We start from the raw sequence: 21,513 nt of genomic DNA on the forward strand, positions 1-21,513 counted from the left end.
TGCTAGGGGCATCACTACAGACACTGGTTCAATTCCAGGCTGTATCACAAACAGCCATGATCGGGGTTAGGGTTTGGCCAGGGTAGGCCGTCATTGTAAATAATAATTTGTTCTTAACTGACTTGCCTAGTTAAAAAATATATATAAATACACAAATATATTTGTTAATTTTCAAAGTATAGAAAGGACTCTTATTCTGAAGGATTCCAAAAACCATGACCCGGAAAGTACTTCATTATTCTTGTCTGCTTCACAGCGGTAGTACCGAGAACGTACCGGGGTGTGAAACACAAATTTGCCGGCAGAACAACACCAAAAGAGCGGCAAAGTGTTCACGTTTATCGTTCGAAGAACAAATGTCAAGTAATTGTTATTATCCTGGCAACTGATGACGAGGCAAAACGTCATCAGGTAGCATTAAAGCCGTTCAGGAATAGGCGCCGTCTGTTGAGTCTCCGTGAAATATTTTCAGAGACTTGTCTTTGAAAATAAATAGATTTGTCTGCTGGAAACAATTAATACTCCAACGATCATAATGGGATACGTCGTTTAACTTGTGCGGGTTGACAACAACTGGGGAAATTTGGGAGGACCTCTGGTTAAGTGGACACCGCAAGCGGCCCGTGTCCACATCAGCAACAGAAGCCGGGGTGTCGGCTTGAGAGTCTTCGGGTGGAAAATCTCCAACACTAGAGCTACAGCGCTGACTAAATAGCGTCGTGCGAACAGGAGCTGCGCCGATATTTGACCATTGGGAGCCGGGGAGTATCCGGACAGAGACCTCATGAATGGAAATCGGAACTTCAGGTATATTCTTACATCGTCTGTGGAACGCCATATTAAATTGTTACATTTGGTGTTGAAGTTTTGTAGGCTGACTAACGTTACCAGTTTATAGCATATAGCATACGATCAAACCTACTATGCCAATCAGATTAAATTAAATATCAACTCATTCAGTCCTTTCACTGTACTGTCTGGGTTAGAAAACTAATTTGGGTGACCAGATATACTGTCGTTGGTAAGATTGTTTGCTGGTTGGTAGCCTCTGCCGGGTCCCCTTCAACCGAGGGGTCCAGCTGCGACATAATCTCTGAGCAGTCATCTCTCATGGTCTCTATGCTGCCACCTACTGATATGTAATCTCTCAGGAAAAGTGGGGGATTCGAACGGAACCATAGAGTGCTTGCAGTTGCGTCACAAATCACCTAGCAACCCCAAGCTTCGTGTTGGAAGACCAAACTCGCATGCTGACCAGACAGCGTGCTCGCCATTGCACGCATGTTGTTTTTGTCCACGCACACCAAACACTACCAGGACAGCAGGTTGAAATATCAAAACAAATTCTGAACCAAATATATTAATTTGGGGACCAGTCAAAAAGCAAACATTTATGGCAATTTAGCTAGCTGTTGCTAATAACAACCCAATGTTTATATCCCAGGACAAATTAGCTAGCTAGCTCTTGCTAGCTAATTTGTCCTGGGATACAAACATTGGGTTGTTATTTTACCTGAAATGCACAAGGTCCTCTACTCCGACATGTAATCCACAACAATTAATTTGCAGATAAAAGGGTAAACCAAGTTTGTTTCTAGTAATCTCACCTCCTTCAAGATGCTTCTTCTTTGGACTTTATATTGTGGTTGGCAACCAACTTTAAGGTGCATTACCACTACCAACTGGACTGGCGTGTGGACCTCAATTCATCTTTAAGTCACACGTGGGTATATGCTCCTAAAAACCAATGAGGAGATGGAAGAGGCAGCACGTCAAGCGTCACAAATAAAACCAATATCTATTTTAGTGCAAGCACTCATTGAAGTGCGCAAGCAGTGTGGGTGAAATTATTGAATAATATGTATGCGACGCGAGCGGTGTGGTCAGCATGTCAGTCTGTTGAAAGTTCTCCAATTGTCCAAATGGCTTGCTGTGTTTTGAAACCACCATGAACATTGGAAAGATTGCCCGTTATTTTGTTTTTCAAGGACCCAGAAAACAGAGTCGGGGTAGAACCTATTCAAGTAAGTAAACATATTTTTAAAATGATCAATGTATTATTAGCTAGCTAGCTTGCTACAGAAACTTAGTGTGCAGGCTAACTTAAATGAGCTCCTTACGTAATGTTCGCTAGCTAGCTAACTTTACATACTGTATAGGTAGCTAGCTACGTGAATTAAATATCACCAGTTTACGAACGTCATATTAGTTAGTTAGCTATCTTTACGTATTTGTTGTAATTCCAAATGCATTTGTAGCTAGGTACTGTAGATAGCTAACTAACAGCCATGGAAGAGGGTGACAGGATTAGCTACCACTTCCAGTTGTCTGAGAAGGGAGAGTAGGCTACTCTGGATATGGCAGATAACTTTGTGGGAGTACACTATGAAACTTCTCCAGTTCCAGTCCCTAGTGAGGAGAAACTGAGGACGGATTTTTCAGGGATGTCAAAACTTTAGTATAATGCAGCCTGTTTCTTTTGTGTTTACTGTCTTCAGATACAGAGAGCTGTCAAACCCTTGTCTGCAGATGAAGAGCTCACAAGAGATACCATGGATATATGTTAGCAAATTTTGTCAACAAAAATAGTTTAAAAGCCACACAATGTATAAACCTATTACAACTGGAGCAGGCCAACCTTGCTGGGTGTGCAGGCTTCTATTCCAGCCCAGCACTAATGCACCTTATTCAAGCAGAACTCTGCACACCCAGTAGTCAGGGATCGGTGGAGCGAGGTTGGTATTGACATTTCCACCCCCAAAATTGTTTTAGTAATGGTAGCCTACTTGTTGCTAAAATGTCTACACGTTTACATATGGATTAGCTTACTTTTACACTTTGAAATTATATGAAAGTGTTGATTCTTTGAAGTGAAGTGTTTTTAAACTTGTTTTAATTGTTAACTTAACTATTATTCAGGATGAACTAGCGCTTATGTTGATTTAATCACAGATCGCAATCCAGCAATAAAGAGGGGAAGGGAATCTCTCTAATTTGTCTGTTCTTGTGTTGTATTCTCAAATTAACATCACCTTTCTGTTTAGTCATACATTCTCCAATTAGTTTTATTTGATTGTGAACCCATTTTTTTAATTGCATGCAATGCCAATGCAGCCAAAGGCCTACAGCAGTGGTTCCCAACTCTAGTCCTTGAGTACCCCCAATAGCAAGCACTTTTTCTGTAGCCCCTGACAACATACTGATCCAACTCATTGAGGGCCTGATGATTAGTTGAATCAAGTGTGTTTGCTGCTACAGTAAAACTGTACTGTTGTGGGGTACTCGGGGACCAGAGTTGGGAACCACTGGCCTACAGTATGATGGCATTAAAGCAAATTTATGCATGACCTTTTGGATGATATGACACAATGTGTAGCCTCCGGAGGTACGCAGAGGCCAACTTGAGCTCCGTACCGCATCGCCGTGCACCTCTCAAATTTTGTAACAATGTGGAGGGCTCCGTATAACTCTGCATTGACATGATTGGTAGGTGAGGGCGGGCGGGAGGTCCTGTATAAACACACTCACTTCCTTGACAACTTCCTTCACAACAGCTCTGCTCCACGTACCACAATAATTATGAATGCCCCGACTTCTGCAGAGGCCATATCAGCGTAAATGCTGCATGGCCAATGCAGATGTCGGATTGACCATGTAGTGCCTTTAAGCCTCATGGGCGTTTGCAATCCACCCCATGACATTGTCCATCTGAAGCAGAAAATAGCTTAACTCACACACTGTTTACATATTGTTCAGCTATTTGTTTTACATTTTAAAACGATACCAGTAGACAATGTATATGTGGCTAATCATTATACTAGATTTTGTACAGGCCGTGTACTGATATTACATTTTTGGTTTAAAAAAATCCAACCCTTGTAATCTAGGTGGTGAAATGTCTGAAAGCTGGAGATAAGATCCTTAGATTAAAACATACACACAATTACTACTGCCAAGTTCAATGCCAGAGACTTTTCTCCAAGAAAATCTGAGTGGCACCTAGAGGTGCCACTGTGATAACTACAACAATTACATTGTCAATGCTAAATGTGTTTTTATGGGGCTAGGCAAAGCAGAGATGACAATGATTTTCTTTCACCCATACAATAATATTCGCTATAATTAAAGTACAGTATGTTTACAATAGTCTTTCACATGTTCCAAATTTAGATTTTAGATATTCATATGGTTTAAGGGGGCACTTTTGTCCTGACGACAAGGTAAAGGTGCTCTACTCAAATGGCACAACCGACTCGCTCAGATTTGACCAAAGTGCGGCATATAACAACCATCTCGTATAATTGTAGGGACGTCTCCTTTCATATCTGGAAAAGGACCAAGTAGTATAAACTAATGCTGCTGCAGCACTGCACATCTTCACAGTGGGAATCCAGTCGACATGGGTGTCTTGATAAAGGTTAGCTGCTGAACCTACAGTAGTACATAATCAAATGAATCACGGTTGACGAATCAACTAGTTTTAGGTTCTGTTATCATGCAGTTTGCGATAGTCACTCGGGTGATAATTAATGCGCTGCTCTTCCTACATGGCCGTCAGGAGCCGCCGTACATCAACTGCAAGCCCTCTATATAAGGAGAAGTGGGCGTTTCAAAAGTTGCCACTCAACGTTATTTGGGTTATCGGACGTTAGTCTGCAGAAATGACAGTATGATATTTCAGTAATTAAAAAAAATATGTATTCACTGAGCTGTGAGCTGTGTCTTTGAATGTTACATCCATGGCTACCGGTAGGTAACTTAGTTTTTTCATAAATGAAAATGCTAGCTAACGTTAGCTACCTTTTTTATTTAAAAAAATTCATACATTCGACTATTTTATTAATCAGTATTTTAAATCATAATAATTGAAATATCAAGTCATGGCGGTTCTAGTAGTTATGGAATTCCAGCGCTTCTAGTTATAAGACTCCTTGAAAAACCCCACTTCTCCTTATATGGTTCCTTTCACACCCCTACTTTTCCTGAGAGATGCACTGTGCTAAGAGATGACATATCAGTAGGTAGCAGCATAGAGACCTGAGGGATGACTGCTCTGAGAGATGATGTTGCAGCTGGACCCTATTGCATCAACCGGATGTTTGAGTTTTCAGGGGAAATGGAAGAGCCTGTGACGTGACTTCCGCTTTTGGACATAAACAAGACGACACTCCATCTTAACTCCTTCTCCACATTTACTCGATTGGTTGAACAGTATAGTAGAAAACCTCCTAAGACAGCTATTTAAATATTTTTTTTTATCTTCTCGTCAAGACCAGTACACTGAACATGCCCTCCAAGGACCACCCATGGCTGCACCCTTGCCCAGCCATGTAAAATCCAGGAATTTATTTAAATTGGCTGATTTCCTTATATGAACTGTAACTCAGTAAATTATTTAATTATGTTTTTATATTTTTGTTAAGTATAGTTTCAGGGTTTCTTTTATGCCTGCTATGTTAGCTTAGCCAGTTGGTAAACGTTTTGCAGATGTCTGTCATAGGCAGGTGGAAGGCCCATCAGGTGTGCCTCATCTGGAGCCCGTGAGAGACTGGCTGGCTGTGTGTGTGTGTTTGGAGGTTGCCTGCCTGCCTTCCACACCATCTGGTGTCGGAAGTTATTGAGTGGTGCTCACTGTAGCCTCGCTCAATAATCAGATCAGCCACAAAGTCAGTTAACTATAACCAATGGGCAGCTGCTTTGAGAGTAATGGTTGTTGGTGTACTTTTGAGCTGTTAACATTGAAACCAACCATGATTGGAGATGGACATGATTTGTGCTGTCTGCTTTCTTAGCACTCATTCGACACAGTCTGGTGGATCGACATGTTTTCTGACGAACAGGATGACTGCTTACGAGACTATGGGAATCAAGAGGCCATGTCATTAGGTTAATAAGGTCCACCTTATTCTGTCAGTTTAACATCAAATCTTAAAGCTGCAACGTTTTGGGCGACCTGACCAAATTCACATAGAAATGTGAGTTATAGCGCTGTCGTTCTCATCGAAAGCAAGTCTAAGAAGCGGTAGATCTGTTCTATGTGCGCTATTTTTATACTCCCCGGTCTTTTTTACGTCTTTTTATTTACACCTTCAAACAGCTGAAAATACAGTATTTTTGGATATGGAAAATAGATTTCACAAATGTATTACTCTACACTATAATTGCTTGTCTTGTAACAACTGAATTAGGCTATTAGAATTTTAGCAACCACGAAATGGTAGAGCAATTTCTGCATAGTTCTGCTTTAATCTGTATTTGGTGTCTTAAATGAGGCGTGGTAGATAAATTATGCATAGATTAATAAAATTGCCTACTTCCTCCAAAGGACACTGTGTTTAGGGGAAAAAATTATACATTTTGCACACACCAAATGACACGTGTGTTAATGTGGCTCGAGAGAGGAGCCAAAGGTAGGATACAGCTGCCGATAGCTCTTGATCATGACTCTCCGTTCCATTACTTTACACATTGGACAAAGGCGTCTTCTGTACAAGGGAGTTTTGTTAAAAGGTCCGACGCTCGGTCTGAACATAAACACGCATTGCTTGTGGTAGGGTTTTGGGTGCATAAGGGCGTTTTATATCAGCAAGACTAAAATGGCATGAAGGTTAACTTGATATACACCTTTCTAGGGTTAGTGTTCCCACAGGGCCATATCTTCATGTTACAGCAAGGGTGTACGGAAGACCGAGGGACCACCGGTGCTAATTAGCTATCTAGCATGCGCCGAACACCTGTGGCCGCCAGAAGGTGTCACTGAAAAATACTGTTGGCTGCAACTGTGGTAAAGCTGGTTAAAAATTTGTTAAATTATTTTGATGTGGTATGAAAGGGCTTTATGTTTCTAGAATTGTTTTGCAATTGAGAATCAATCCAGATGTGGATGGAATATTTGGCTGTTTTGGTTGCCGGAGCCAGTCTACCAAAGTATTCACAACCCTTTATTTTTTTCCCCCCACATTTTGTTGTTTCAGCCCGAATTTAAATATATTAAATAAAAATGTTGTCACTGGCCTATGCACAATACAATAATATCAAAACGGAATTCTGTTTGTAGATATTTTTTACAAATGCAAAAATGTAAAAGCTAAAATGTCTTGCGTCAATAAATATTCAACCACTTTATTATGGAAAGCCTAAATAAGTTTAGGAGTAAACATTCGAGCAGTGAATTTCAAACAGATTCAACCACAAAGACCAGGGAGGATTTCCAATGCCTCGCAAAGAAGGGCACCCTGGTAGATGGGTCAATATTTTTTAAAGCATATGTTGACTATCCCTTTGAGAATGGTGAAGTAATTAAGTATGCTTTTGGATGTTGCAGCATTACACCCAGTCACTACAAAGATACAGGTGTCCTTCTTAACTCAGTTGCCAGAAAGGACAGAAACCGCTCAGGGATTTCAACATGAGGCCAAATGGTGACTTTAAAACAGGAATAGGAGTTTAATGGCTATGAGGGGAGAACTGAGGATGGATCAACAACATTGTAGTTATTCCACAATACTAACCTAAATGACAGTTTGAAAAGGAAGCCTGTACACAAATTATATTCCAAAATATGCAACCTGTTTGCAATAGAGCACTAAAGTAAAACTGCAAATCCAACACATCACTGAGTACCACTCTTCATATTTTCAAGCATGGTGGTGGCTGCATCATGTTATGGGTATGCTTGTCATCGGCAAGGACCAGGGAGTGTTTTAGGATACAAAAACAGAATAGAGCTAGGTATCGGCAAAATTCTAGAGGAAAACCTGGTTGTTTGCTTTCCAACAGACACTGGGAGACATTCACATTTTCAGCAGGACAATAACCTAAAACACAAAGCCAAATATACACTGGAGTTGCTTACCAAGATGACATTGAATGTTCCTGAGTGACCTAGTTAGTTTAGTTTTGGCTTAAATCTTCTTGAAAATCTATGGTAAGACTTAAATGGTTCTCTAGCATTGATCAACAATCAGCTTGACAGAGCTTGAAGACTTTTTTAAAATAATTATTTGCAAATATTACACAATCCAGGTGTGCAAAGCTCTTAGACTTACCCAGAAAGACTCACAGCTGTAATCGTGATTCTAACATGTATTGATTGACTCGAGTTTGAATACTTAAGAAAATGTGATATTTCTGTATTTCATTTTCAATAAATTTGAACACATTTCTAAAAACACCACGTTTTCACTTGTCATTATAGTGTATTGTGTGTAGATGGGCGAGGAAACAAATATATCAAATCTAATTTGAATTCAAGCAGTAACACAAAGTGGAATAAGTCAAGGGGTATGAATACTTTCTGAAGGCATTGTAATGTCCTTGGAGCTAAAGGATTAACGGTAGGCTCCTTCACAGTACATCTTCGTCAAAGCTGCCGAGTGCCTGTACCTGGCTGAAAACAACTGGCAGACTCACTATGATGAAAGCCTACAGCTTTCACATGGTGTTTGTTTTGTATGTGTAAACCAACAGAGCCCTAACTATAAAGGGAAGGAGAAAGAAGAGGCAGTTAGCCATCCACACCTCCATTGCTGCCCACTTGGTTGTTGTGCAGTCGGTGTATAAGTTAAGGTTTGAGCGCATAGGCTATTTCTGTTCCTGGCTGACACTTCATTTTCCAACACACCATTTTCCTTTCCACAGGTAAGCTAAGCTAGACCCTTGATGAGATCGCTGTTTGTTTTTGTCCATTTTTCCTCGTCAGCATTTTCTACATATAACATTTCAAATTACATCACTACATGGTTATTTATTTTTTTAGCTGTTATTTTACCAGGTAAGTTGACTGAGAACACGTTCTCATTTGCAGCAACGACCTGGGGAATAGTTACAGGGGAGGGGGATGAATGAGCCAATTGTAAACTGGGGCTTATTAGGTGACCATGATGGTTTGAGGGCCAGATCAGGAATTTAGCCAGGACACCAGGGTTAACAACCCTAGTCTTACAATAAGTGCCATGGGATCTTTAATTACCTCCAGAGTCAGGACACCCGTTTAACATCCCATCTGAAAGACAGTGTCCCCAATCACTGCTCTGGGGCATTGGGATATTGTTTTTAGACCAGAGGAAAGAGTGCCTCCTACTGGCCCTCCAACACCACTTCCAGCAGCATCTGGTCTCCCATCCAGGAACTGACCAGGACCAACCCTGCTTAGCTTCAGAAGCAAGCCAGCAGTGGTATGCAGGGTGGTATGCTGCTGCATGTGTATTTTTTCTGAATAAACATAAAATAGCATTAAAAGTGAAAAAATGAAAGATTGATTTTAAAAGTTAAAGTTCTTAAAGAAAATGACAAAAAAATATGAAAGAAGCCAGGGGTTATAGTTGTATAAACTTATGATAGAGTTGTAAGAATAGTGTTTTTTTGTTATTGACTAATTCTAGAGATTTTATTAAATATTGGATTTCAAGTGAAAATATATTGCATTTAGGGACAGATTTCAAATATTTGTTTTTGTGTATATACAATTTACCAGCGAGAATGAAGAAATTATAACTAATAGACTAATTCAGTGGTTTTGTTTTCATTTGAATAATAACATTTTACATCTTTCATTGTAAATACATGGGTCTTATTGATTAAATAAAAATTGTAAATACTTGCTCCAAAATATCTTCACAGAGTCACACACACAGAATGTGTATGATAGTTTCTCCATTATCACAGAAAATGTCCTCTAAATCCATGAAGTTATTGCAAGGATATATTTTGTGCAGAATTTTAAAGTGATTTAAAAAAAACTTTATTTGACATACAAAATGGGTGGGGAAGCACCCAAGCTTTCTTCCATTCAATTTCAGTAATATGTGCGTACCAGAATATTTTCCCTCTAGGAGATCTTGTTCTTGGAGTGAAAAAGTTATCTTATGAATGTATTACATTTCTTATCCAGCAGGGGGAAACCTTGTAACATAAGTTGTGCATCTATCATGACATGTTTGGCAAAACACAAATTAGATTTCATTAATTAAGTCCTGAAGATATTGCTTTGCATATAGAATTAAATTATTTATAATGTGTTGGGAAGTTATGTTTCTAAGAACTTTCTATAAGAGTATATTTCCTTCTTTATCAAATAGATGTTCCACAGAAGTGGCTTGTGTGGGGAGAAGTTGTGGACATAACAGTTTCCAGGCTAAAAGGGCTTGTTCATGAAATTTGGACAGTTTGATGGGTAATTTTGCTGGAGAATAATTGCACTTCCACAAAGACCACCCAATTTCATAAAAATATGACAGGGAATGAAGTACCATATAGATTCCGATCTAAGTATACATATTTTTATCCAGTTTACTTTAAAGATATTGTTGACGTCAATGAAATCTAGTACTTCAAGCCCACCATCAGCTCTTTGGTTTGATATTACAGACTTCTTAAGTTTGCGTTTTATTTTTCTATATAAAGTCTAGGAAAGTTTTTTGTTGTTGATATCCTTGCTGGTTTGATCAGCTACAAATAGGGATAGCAGGGTAGACAAAACGTGACAGACCTTCTGCTTTGGACAATAAAACCATTCCAATAATACGTTGGAGCCAGTTATTAAAGGTGGATTTTGTTTACTTTAATCTCTGAGCGAAATTGAGATGTTGACGGACAATATGGTGTTTCACCATGTACACCCCTAAATATTTCACATTGTCTTTCACTGCAATATTCTCAACAGATTGGTAATTTGAGTCATGCAGGGACAATATTTTGCATGATTTAAGATCCAGATCAGAAGCAGAAGAGGATGATTTCATTATATTAAGTGCAATAGCAACTTGATCCTTGTCTTTTAGAAACAGAGCTGTATCATCTGCTAATTTTATATTAGTTATTTTTCAAATTATGAAATACCTTTTAATTCAGGGTTGTTTAAAATGTTAGATATTTATTTTAGTTGTAGAATTACTATAAGTGCTGAAATAGGGCAACCCTGGCGTACACTATGGTGAATATTAAATATTTTAGATGTGTTACGATTAATCATAATGGAACTATTAATATCTTTATAAAACATTGATAACAGAGACAAAGTTAGTCCCGAAACCATGTGTACAACGAATGTATTAGGAATTTGTGTTCAATTGTATCAAATAGTTGAGGAATAAAATAATAGCCTCTGGGTCAACTGTAATCAATCAAGTCTAAAACTAACCTAATGTTACAGCTGATGTGGCGACCTTTCATGAAACCAGTTTGGGTTTCATTAATAAGGTGGTTTAGGCCCATTTAAGTCTATTAGCATATTCTAAAGTTATCCATTTCTAATCTGTATTTAATAATGTAATGGGTCTCCAATTACCTATGAAAAGGATCTTTATCAGGATTTGGTATTAAGGAAATAACCCCTTGTTTTATGGTAGTAATCATCTCTCCCTCTAAATGTTCCCAAAAGTGTAAATAAAATTCCACAGAAAGACCATCTGTTCCAGGTGCCCTTCATAGATTTAAGAACATCTCTAAATCTCTACAATCGAAAACTCCTCTTCACATATGGACTTGAACTCATCAGAAATCATTGGAACATGACCATGGACATGTTTTATAAAATGTTCACATTCAATCCCATTCAAATTTGACTTCTACAGATTTTCACAGAAAGAATACACAAAGTTAGAGATTATCTTTGGGTCTTTACACAAGGTATTGCCAATATTTAAGGGGGGGGGGGGGGGGGGGGGGGGAGGGGTAGCCTAGTGGTTAGAGTCTTGGACTTGTAACCGAAAGGTTGAGCTGACAAGGTAAAGATTTGTCGTTCTGCCCCTGAACAAGGCAGTTAACCCACTCTTCCTAGGCCGTCATTGGAAATAAGAATTTGTTCTTAACTGACTTGCCTAGTTAAATAAAGGTAAAATAAAAATCAAGGCAGAAAGAGATTCTCTTTACAGTTCCTTTTTTTTCAGAGAAAAAATAGCTTGTTTTTTTCCTCACCCTCCTCAACCCATTTTGCTCTAGATCTAATAAAGGCTCCTTTAGCTAAATAAATGTACATTTGATCTAGTTCTAATCGAGATGTATTCAAATCCGTTTCTTCTTCTGTTGAAAGGGTATCCTTTTCTAAGAGAACATTACATTTATTCACAAGCTCATTTTGAAAACATTTTTGCTTCTTTAGTTCCTTACTGCATGTAATGGTGATTTAGATCTTATCTTGAATTTAAATATTTCCCAGTTACTTCCATGCTTTGGTTCTAAATCATTTGAGTTAAACAAGTCTATGGTCAAGTTATGTATGCTCTTGTTAAAGACTGGATCATTTAGAAGTGAATTGTTACATTTCCAGTATCCTCGAGTGCCACTGGATTTTTCAGAACATTCTAATAATATCATTTTATGATCAGTCAAAGGAGCATGTTTATGATTTACTTCTTGTACACACTGTAAAAGTGGGGGAGAAATGAAAAACAGATAAATTCTGGATCTGATTCGTCATTGACCTATTACACCAGGTGTATTATTTAAGTTAGTATTAAAGAAGCGCCATGTATTGATCACTGTCAGTTTACAGCAAAATGAGACGTCACTATTCTGAGATCTTTGAGCTATTCTAGGTGGAAATCTATCTAAAGAGTATCAGGTGTTTCGTTAAAGTCTCCAGCTATTATAAGCCATGCATTTTGTATTCTTGTTTTGCAGCTCAGTAAGCTTATCAGCAAGATCCAAAAATAAAGTCTTATATGAGGAGGAAGACTTTTACCCATATACAGTTGAAGTCGGAAGAATACATACACCTTAGCCAAATACATTTAAACTCAGTTTTTCACAATTGCTGACATTTTAATCCTAGTAAACATTCCCTGTCTTAGGTCAGTTAGGATCACCACTTTATTTTAAGAATGTGAAATGTCAGAATAATAGTAAGAGTGACTTATTTCAGCTTTTATTTCTTTCATCACATTCCCAGTAGGTCAGAAGTTTACATACACTCAATTAGTATTTGGTAGCATTGCCTTTAAATTGTTTCACTTGGGTCAAATGTTGCTGGTAGCCTTCCACAACCTTCCCACAATAAATTGGGTGAATTGTGGCCCATTCCTCCTGACAGAGCTAAGATAACTGAGTCAGGTTTGAAGGCCTCCTTGTTGGCACACACTTTTTCAGTCCTGCCCACACATGTTCTATAGGATTGAGGTCAGGGCTTTGTGATGGCCACTCCAATACCTTGACTTTGTTGTCCTTAAGCCATTTTGCCACAACTTTAGAAGTATGCTTCGGGTCATTGTCCATCCAGAACCATTTGCCACCAAGCTTTAACTTCCTGACTCATGTCTTGAGATGTTGCTTCAATATATCCACATAATTGTCCTTTCTCGTGATGCCATGTATTTTGAGAAGTGCACCAGTCCCTCCTGCAGCAAAGCATCCCCACAACATGATGCGGGCTTCACGGTTGGAATGGTGTTCTTCGGCTTACAAGCCTCCCCCTTTGTCCTCCAAACACAACGATGGTCGTTATGGCCAAACGGCTCTATTTTTGTTTCATCAGACCAGAGGCGACTTCTCCAAAAAGTACGATCTTTGTCCCCATTTGCAGTTGTAAACCGTAGTCTGGCTTTTTCATGGCGGTTTTGGAGCAGTGGCTTCTTCCTTGCTGAGCGGCCTCTCAGGTTATGTCGATAAAGGACTTGTTTTTACTGTGGATATTGGATATAGATACTTTTGTACCCGTTTCCTCCAGCATCTTCACAAGGTCCTTTTGCTGTTGTTCTGGGATTGATTTGCACTTTTCGCACCAAAGTACATTAATTTCTAAGAGACAGAACGCGTCTAATTCCGGTATGACGGCTGCGTGGTCCCATGGTGTTTATACTTGCGTACTATTGTTTGTACAAATGAACGTGGTACCTTCAGGCGTTTGGAAATTGCTCCCAAGGATGAAACAGACCTGTGGAGGTCTACAATTATTTTTCTGAGATCTTGGCTGATTTCTTTCGGTTTTCCCATTATGTCAAGCAAAGAGACACTGAGTTTGAAGGTAGACCTTGAAATACATCCACAGGTACACCTCCAATTGACTCAAATCATGTCAATTAGCCTATCAGAACCTTTTAAAGCCATGACATAATTTTCTGGAATTTTACAAACTGTTTAAAGGCACAGTCAACTTAACCTAATGACCCACTGGAATTTTGATACAGTGAGTTATAAGTGATATAATCTGTCTGCAATCAACTGTTGGAAAAATGTATTGTCATGCACGAAGTAGATGTCTTATCCGACTTACCGACTTGCCAAAACTAAAGAATTTGTGGAGTGGTTGAAAATTGAGTTTTAATGACTCCAACCTAAGTGTATGTAAACTTCTGACTTCAACTGTACATTGCATATAATGAAACAAGCATTATCTAGTTTTGAAATCAATATAACCCATCTCCCATCTTTGGACGTACACAACTCTGAAATATCACCTCTAAACTTTTGAAGCAGTATCATAGTACCAGCTGAGTGGTTAGACCAGTGACTATAATAAACAGTGTTTCCCCATTGAGATTTCCAAACTCTAGAATCTGAATCACAATTCGCCTGGAGTAGAATGAAATCTGCATTTAGTTTTTACAAAGTAAAAAGTAATTTTCTTTTAGTTATGTTTCGTAAACCCCTGGCATTTAGAGAGACTATTTAGTGCATTTTATTCAAAACGTTGCAAAACCTGACAAAAATAAAACAAATACAGTTTAGTGAAAATAATAACTGAACTAGTAAACTAGGTAGCTAGTAAGGAAACCTGAGCTTAGAGAAAGAACTGGACTACCCTAAACCGAGGTAGTTATGATCAATATGGTGAACCTGTATTCATTGACAAACCTGGTGATATAAAACGGGGTGAATGTAAAAATGGCAATTGACTTAACTCAGTCATTTAGCTAAAGTTTTCATTTGACTTAAAAAGAATAGGACATCAATTTTGAGTTAGTGTAGTTATATCCCTGAGCAGTGTTTTCAAAACATTCAGCATACATTCACTTGACGTCCTGACAATCGATCTTCTTTCCATCGATAAATGCAAAAGGATCTCTAACCTTCTTCTCTAGCTTTTTTTTACCACTGGCCAAAGTTTTTCCATTGCAACAGCATCTCCTGGAGTGAGAGCCTCTTGATGCGTAGTTTATTCTCCATAAGAAACCTGGACTCCTTGGCTTCTTTCCATACAACATCTCTGCAGATTCTCACAGTTTTATTATATTTAGCTTTTATTTAACTAGGCAAGTCAGTTAAGAACAAATTCTTATTGTAAATGACCACCTTGGAACAGTGGGTTAGCTGCCTTGTTCCGAGGCAGAACGACAGATTTTTACCTTGTCAGCTCAGGGATTCGATCTTGCAACCTTCCGGTTACTAGTCCAACGCTCTAACCGTTAGGCTACCTGCCACCCCACATTGTGAACCACATGATGGTTGTCCGCGGAGATCCGTCATCTCTTTGCTTTCCCAGGCGGTGCACCACGTCGATGACATCTGGGAGCTTGTCTCGAATCCTGGGTGCTACTTTCCCGAGGATGTCAATGGTAACGCTCCGTATGCTCTCCCAGTCCTTTTCTCGCATCCCATGCAGTTTCAGGTTCCATCTCCGGCTGTGGCGCTGGACTTCGATGATATGATATTCTGTTGCATTTGGAGATTCACCTGTTGCAGTTTCTGTATTTCAGCTTCAATGGTCAATATTGTTTTTGCTTTGGGTTGACACCTGTTTGAGATGTTGCTGCACAGTGGCTGAGAGAGACTATTAATTTGGAGGTAGTCTCTGTTGTTTTTTTCAATGATGGCCAGTTTCTCAAAGATGGCTTTGGGAATGTCAGGGTTGGTAGAACCATTTTTGACTGCTCTGTATTTGGCTGGAAGGCTCTTACGGCGTAGGTGGCAGTAGTGAGAATAATTAGACATTTTGCCTTGAGTTCTGGAAAGTCTTCACGTGGGCTACTAGCATCTGAGGTGATAAGCATCTATTCAGCCATGCCTTGTCCTTTTCGGTTTCTTCTGCCCATGTGTGTGATCACCGTGTTTTCCAGTCACCTTCTGTTACTTCATATAGGCAAGGTTCAGATTACCCCCCCAAAAAGATTAAATCTTTGAATATTGATCATAATCTTCCTGGTTTATCGAGACATACGTTCAAATACACCCGCTCTTGGACTCCCTCTTGTTAGCATGGTCTGTGTTACCATGGAGAAGTGGCAACAACATAGGTGATGTTGGCATGGAAACGACACAGGAGCGAGTGATAAGACACTGGGGGACGCGCCATCACAGATGATCCCACTCCACTACACCGTGTTTCTGGGAGTAGGGTGAAGTTGCCCCTTAAATGCTGGGTAATTTCCCCCATGAGGCCTAATGCTTAAGTTTAGTATTGGGGAAAGGCAAGCTTATCCTAGATCTGTACCTAGGGGAAACTTTATCCCGGAGCACTTTACTACAGGGTCCTTCTCTGACCCTGACACAGTGCTCTGAACCAGGACAGCCTCACCTTTTCAGTTTCCCCTTTAGACCTAGTCATCTTTTTTTTCAATTTGAGGTCATAGAGATCCTATAATAAATGTTCTACATGTAATTCTACGTTTAAGGTCTACAATATGTGAAGAACACATCCTATTTAACTCATAGGTCAAAAATATGGTTTATTATATTCTTCTTTCCACATGATTTTGATTGGATGTTTTCTGAGAGATGACTCATGACACTATATGAGTGGATGTCATGTCTTTTGTGTGGGTGTCAGAGTAGGTCGTTTACGGCTCATCTGAGTGTGGGTAGTGTGTGGTTTTGTGACGTCATGATTACCGGAGTAGTTTCCGACGAGGCTGTCAATGAAAGTGCTTTGGTAGAATTGGCGTAGTGTGGCTGGCACACCCCTACTCTACTCTCATCCAAAGCTTGTGTTTGTCAGTTAGGATAATTCAATGCCTTAACGTGGTGACATTTACCATAAAACTCTGGCCTTTAGTGTCAATAGCTCTGGGGAGGAAAAAAAAACTAGGCTACTCATGACTCCTATTTCATCACCACCTTAAGTGGGATCCCACAATACCCTCACAGCCTTTTTATATCTGCCTTTCGCCACATTATCTACTACTTCCTATCTACAGTTTGATTTTGCTCTTGTTCTCACTTCGTCACACTCACTCTCTCTTGATCCCTTTCTGTCCTTCTCCTCCCCCACAACCTCTTTCATAAGTGTTTTTATATTGAGTACTGGCACCCTCTCTCTCTCTCCCTCTAGGAGATGTTGGGGCCCAGGCCCTGTTCTCAGTGCCACGGAGGCCTGGCTTTGGCACCATGGGGAAGCCTATCAAGCTGCTGGCCAACTGCTTCCAGGTGGATATCCCCAAGATGGACGTCTACCTCTATGAAGTAGACATCAAGCCTGAGAAGTGCCCACGTCGCGTCAACAGGTAAACAGCTGTCCGTCAGTCAGCTGCAGATCTTTCATGTGATCTCATGAACTGTACTTTGCATCACTTTACCCACTTAAAAGACCAGGGTTATGGAGCAGTGTTGGAGTTGATATATTTGTCTCTCTGGTGCCCCTATAGGGAGGTGGTGGACTCCATGGTGAAGCACTTCAAGGTGACCATCTTTGGGGACCGAAGGCCAGTCTACGATGGGAAGAGGAGCCTCTACACAGCCAACCCCCTACCAGTCGCCACAGCGGGGGTGAGTTGCGCGTTCACACAAGATACACATGATAACATTTCTAGTGTAATTTACAATGTTGAATGTCAGATGGGTGTGCTAGTGATACATTGAGTTGCTTGAGCTCCCATATATATTCTCCTCAGGTGGATCTGGATGTCACCCTGCCAGGGGAGGGGGGTAAGGATCGCCCCTTCAAAGTGTCCATCAAGTTTGTGTCGCTAGTCAGCTGGCACCTGCTGCACGAGGTCCTGATGGGGCGCACCATGCCTGAGCCCTTGGAGCTGGACAAGCCCATCAGCACCAACCCTGTACACGCAGTGGATGTGGTGCTGCGACACCTGCCTTCCATGAAGTGAGTGACTGCTGCCGCCCTAGTGGACAGCACTGGCATACAGATTTAAAAAAAAATAAAAATAATGTACAACTTTATTTAACAAGCCAAGTCAGTTAAGAACACATTCTTATTTTCAATGACGGCCTAGGAACGGTGGGTTAACTGCCTTGTTCGGGCAGAACGACAGAATTTTACCTTGTCAGCTCAGGGATTCAATCTTGCAACCTTACTTTTAACTAGTCCAACGCTCTAACCACCTGCCTCACGAGGAGCCTGCCTGTTACGCGAATGCAGTAAGAAGCCAAGTTAAGTTGCTAGCTAGCATTAAACATATCTTATAAAAAAAACAATCAATCAATCATAATCACTAGTTATAACTACACATGGTTGATGATATTACTAGTTCATCTAGCGTGTCCTGTGTTGCATATAATCAATGTGGTGCGCAATCGCGAAAAAGGACTGTCATTGCTCCAACGTGTACCTAACCATAAACAAAAATGCCTTTCTTAAAATCAATACACAGAAGTATATATTTTTAAACCTGCAAATTTAGCTAAAAGAAAGGTTTGCAGGCAACATTAACCAGGTGAAATTGTGTCATTTCTCTTGCGTTCATTGCACGCAGAGTCAGGGAACAGTTTGGGCCGCCTGGCTCATTGCAAACTAATTTGCCAGAATTTTACGTAATTATGACATAACATTGAAGGTTGTGCAATGTAACAGCAATATTTAGACTTAGGGATGCCATCCGTGCTTCAAGCATTGCGCTGTTTATGACAACTCCTGAGATTAGGCTGGTGTAACCGATGTGAAATGGCTAGCTAGTTAGCGGGGTGCGCGCTAATAGTGTTTCAAACGTCACTCGCTCTGAGACTTGGAGTAGTTGTTCCCCTTGCTCTGCATGGGTAACGCTGCTTCGAGGGTGGCTGTTGTCGATGTGTTCCTGGTTCGAGCCCAGGTAGTGGCGAGGAGAGGGATGGAAGCTATACTGTTACACTGTCAATACTAAAGTGCCTATAAGAACATCCAATAGTCAAAGGTATATGAAATACAAATCGTATAGAGAGAAATAGTCCTATAATTCCTATAATAACTACAATTTAAAACTTCTTACCTGGGAATATTGAAGACTCGTGTTAAAAAGAACCACCAGCTTTCATATGTTCTCGTGTTCTGAGCAAGGAACTTAAACGTTAGCTTTCTTACATGGCACATATTGCACTTTACTTTCTTCTCCAACACTTTGTTTTTGCATTATTTAAACCAAATTGAACATATTTCATTATTTATTTGAGGCTAAATTGATTTTATTGATGTATTATATTAAGTTAAAATAAGTGTTCATTCAGTATTGTTGTAATTGTCATTATGACAAATAAAAAAAATAATTGGCCGCTTAATCGGTATCGGCTTTTTTTGGTCCTCCAATAATTGGTATTGGCTTTTTTTGGTCCTCCAATAATCTGTATCGGTATTGAAAAATCATAATCGGTCGACCTCTAATTTATATACCCTTATAGTCCTGAATATACTAGTAGTCTACAATGTATATACACTGCTCAAAAAAATAAAGGGAACACTTAAAGAACACAATGTGTTGTGAAATCTGTGAAATCAAACAGTCCACTTAGGAAGCAACACTGATTGACAATAAATTTCACATGCTGTTGTGCAAATGGAATAGACAACAGGTGGAAATTATAGGCATTTAGCAAGACACCCCCAATAAAGGAGTGGTTCTGCAGGTGGTGACCAGGCCACTTCTCAGTTCCTATGCTTCCTGGCTGATGTTTTGGTCACTTTTGAATGCTGGCGGTGCTTTCACTCTAGTGGTAGCATGAGATGGAGTCTACAACCCACACAAGTGGCTCAGGTAGAGCAGGTCATCCAGGATGGCACATCAATGCGAGCTGTGGCAAGAAGTTTTGCTGTGTCTGTCAGCGTAGTGTCCAGAGCATGGAGGCGCTACCAGGAGACAGGCCAGTACATCAGGAGACGTGGAGAAGGCCGTAGGAGGGCAACAACCCAGCAGCAGGACCGCTACCTCCGCCTTTATGCAAGGAGGAGCAGGAGGAGCACTGCCAGGGCCCTGAAAAATTACCTCCAGCAGGCCATAAATGTGCATGTGTCTGCTCAAACGGTCAGAAACAGACTCCATGAGGGTGGTATGAGGGCCCGACGTCCACAGGTGGGGGTTGTGCTTACAGCCCAACACCGTGCAGGACGTTTGGCATTTGCCAGAGAACACCAAGATTGGCAAATTCAAATCAAATCAAATTGTATTTGTCACATACACATGGTTAGCAGATGTTAATGCGAGTGTAGCGAAATGCTTGTGCTTCTAGTTCCAACAATGCAGTAATAACCAACAAGTAATCTACCTAACAATTCCAAAACTACTGTCTTATACACAGTGTAAGGGGATAAAGAATATGTACATAAGGATGTATGAATGAGTGATGGTACAGAGCAGCATAGGCAGGATACAGTAGATGGTATCGAGTACAGTATATACATGAGGTGAGTATGTAAACAAAGTGGCATAGTTAAAGTGGCTAGTGATACATGTATTACATAAGGATGCAGTCGATGATATAGAGTACAGTATATACGTATGCATGTGAGATGAATAATGTAGGCTAAGTAACATTATATAAGGTAGCATTGTTTAAAGTGGCTAGTGGTATATTTACATCATTTCCCATCAATTCCCATTATTAAATTGGCTGGAGTTGAGTCAGTGTCAGTGTCAGTGTGTTGGCAGCAGCCACTCAATGTTAGTGGTGGCTGTTTAACAGTCTGATGGCCTTGAGATAGAAGCTGTTTTTCAGTCTCTCGGTCCCAGCTTTGATGCACCTGTACTGACCTCGCCTTCTGGATGATAGCGGGGTGAACAGGCAGTGGCTCAGGTGGTTGATGTCCTTGATGATCTTTATGGCCTTCCTGTAACATCGGGTGGTGTAGGTGTCCTGGAGGGCAGGTAGTTTGCCCCCGGTGATGCGTTGTGCAGACCTCACTACCCTCTGGAGAGCCTTACGGTTGTGGGCGGAGCAGTTGCCGTACCAGGCGGTGATACAGCCCGCCAGGATGCTCTCGATTGTGCATCTGTAGAAATTTGTGAGTGCTTTTGGTGACAAACCAAATTTCTTCAGCCTCCTGAGGTTGAAGAGGCGCTGCTGCGCCTTCTTCACGATGCTGTCTGTGTGAGTGGACCAATTCAGTTTGTCTGTGATGTGTATGCCGAGGAACTTAAAACTTGCTACCCTCTCCACTACTGTTCCATCGATGTGGATAGGGGGGTGTTCCCTCTGCTGTTTCCTGAAGTCCACAATCATCTCCTTAGTTTTGTTGACGTTGAGTGTGAGGTTATTTTCCTGACACCACACTCCGAGGGCCCTCACCTCCTCCCTGTAGGCCGTCTCATCGTTGTTGGTAATCAAGCCTACCACTGTTGTGTCGTCCGCAAACTTGATGATTGAGTTGGAGGCGTGCGTGGCCACGCAGTCGTGTGTGAACAGGGAGTACAGGAGAGGGCTCAGAACGCACCCTTGTGGGGC

At 40.5% G+C, this 21,513-nt stretch overlaps 1 protein-coding gene across 2 annotated transcripts in view; it reads left to right on the forward strand.

Annotated features, from left to right (window-relative positions):
• The first annotated feature begins 223 nt into the window (after positions 1-223).
• The window catches only part of LOC110530849 (protein argonaute-3), a 42,108-nt gene continuing 20,818 nt past the window's right edge, over positions 224-21,513 (forward strand). For both annotated transcript variants that reach the window (XM_036971833.1, XM_036971834.1), the window contains exons 1-4: positions 224-807; positions 17,204-17,375; positions 17,517-17,637; positions 17,763-17,971. In XM_036971833.1, coding sequence (XP_036827728.1) covers positions 789-807; positions 17,204-17,375; positions 17,517-17,637; positions 17,763-17,971 — 521 coding nt within the window. In that variant the 5' untranslated portion in view covers positions 224-788. The remainder of the gene's footprint in view (positions 808-17,203; positions 17,376-17,516; positions 17,638-17,762; positions 17,972-21,513) is intronic.

This window comes from Oncorhynchus mykiss, chromosome 32 (assembly GCF_013265735.2).
Source record: "Oncorhynchus mykiss isolate Arlee chromosome 32, USDA_OmykA_1.1, whole genome shotgun sequence".
Classification (NCBI taxonomy): domain Eukaryota; kingdom Metazoa; phylum Chordata; class Actinopteri; order Salmoniformes; family Salmonidae; genus Oncorhynchus; species Oncorhynchus mykiss.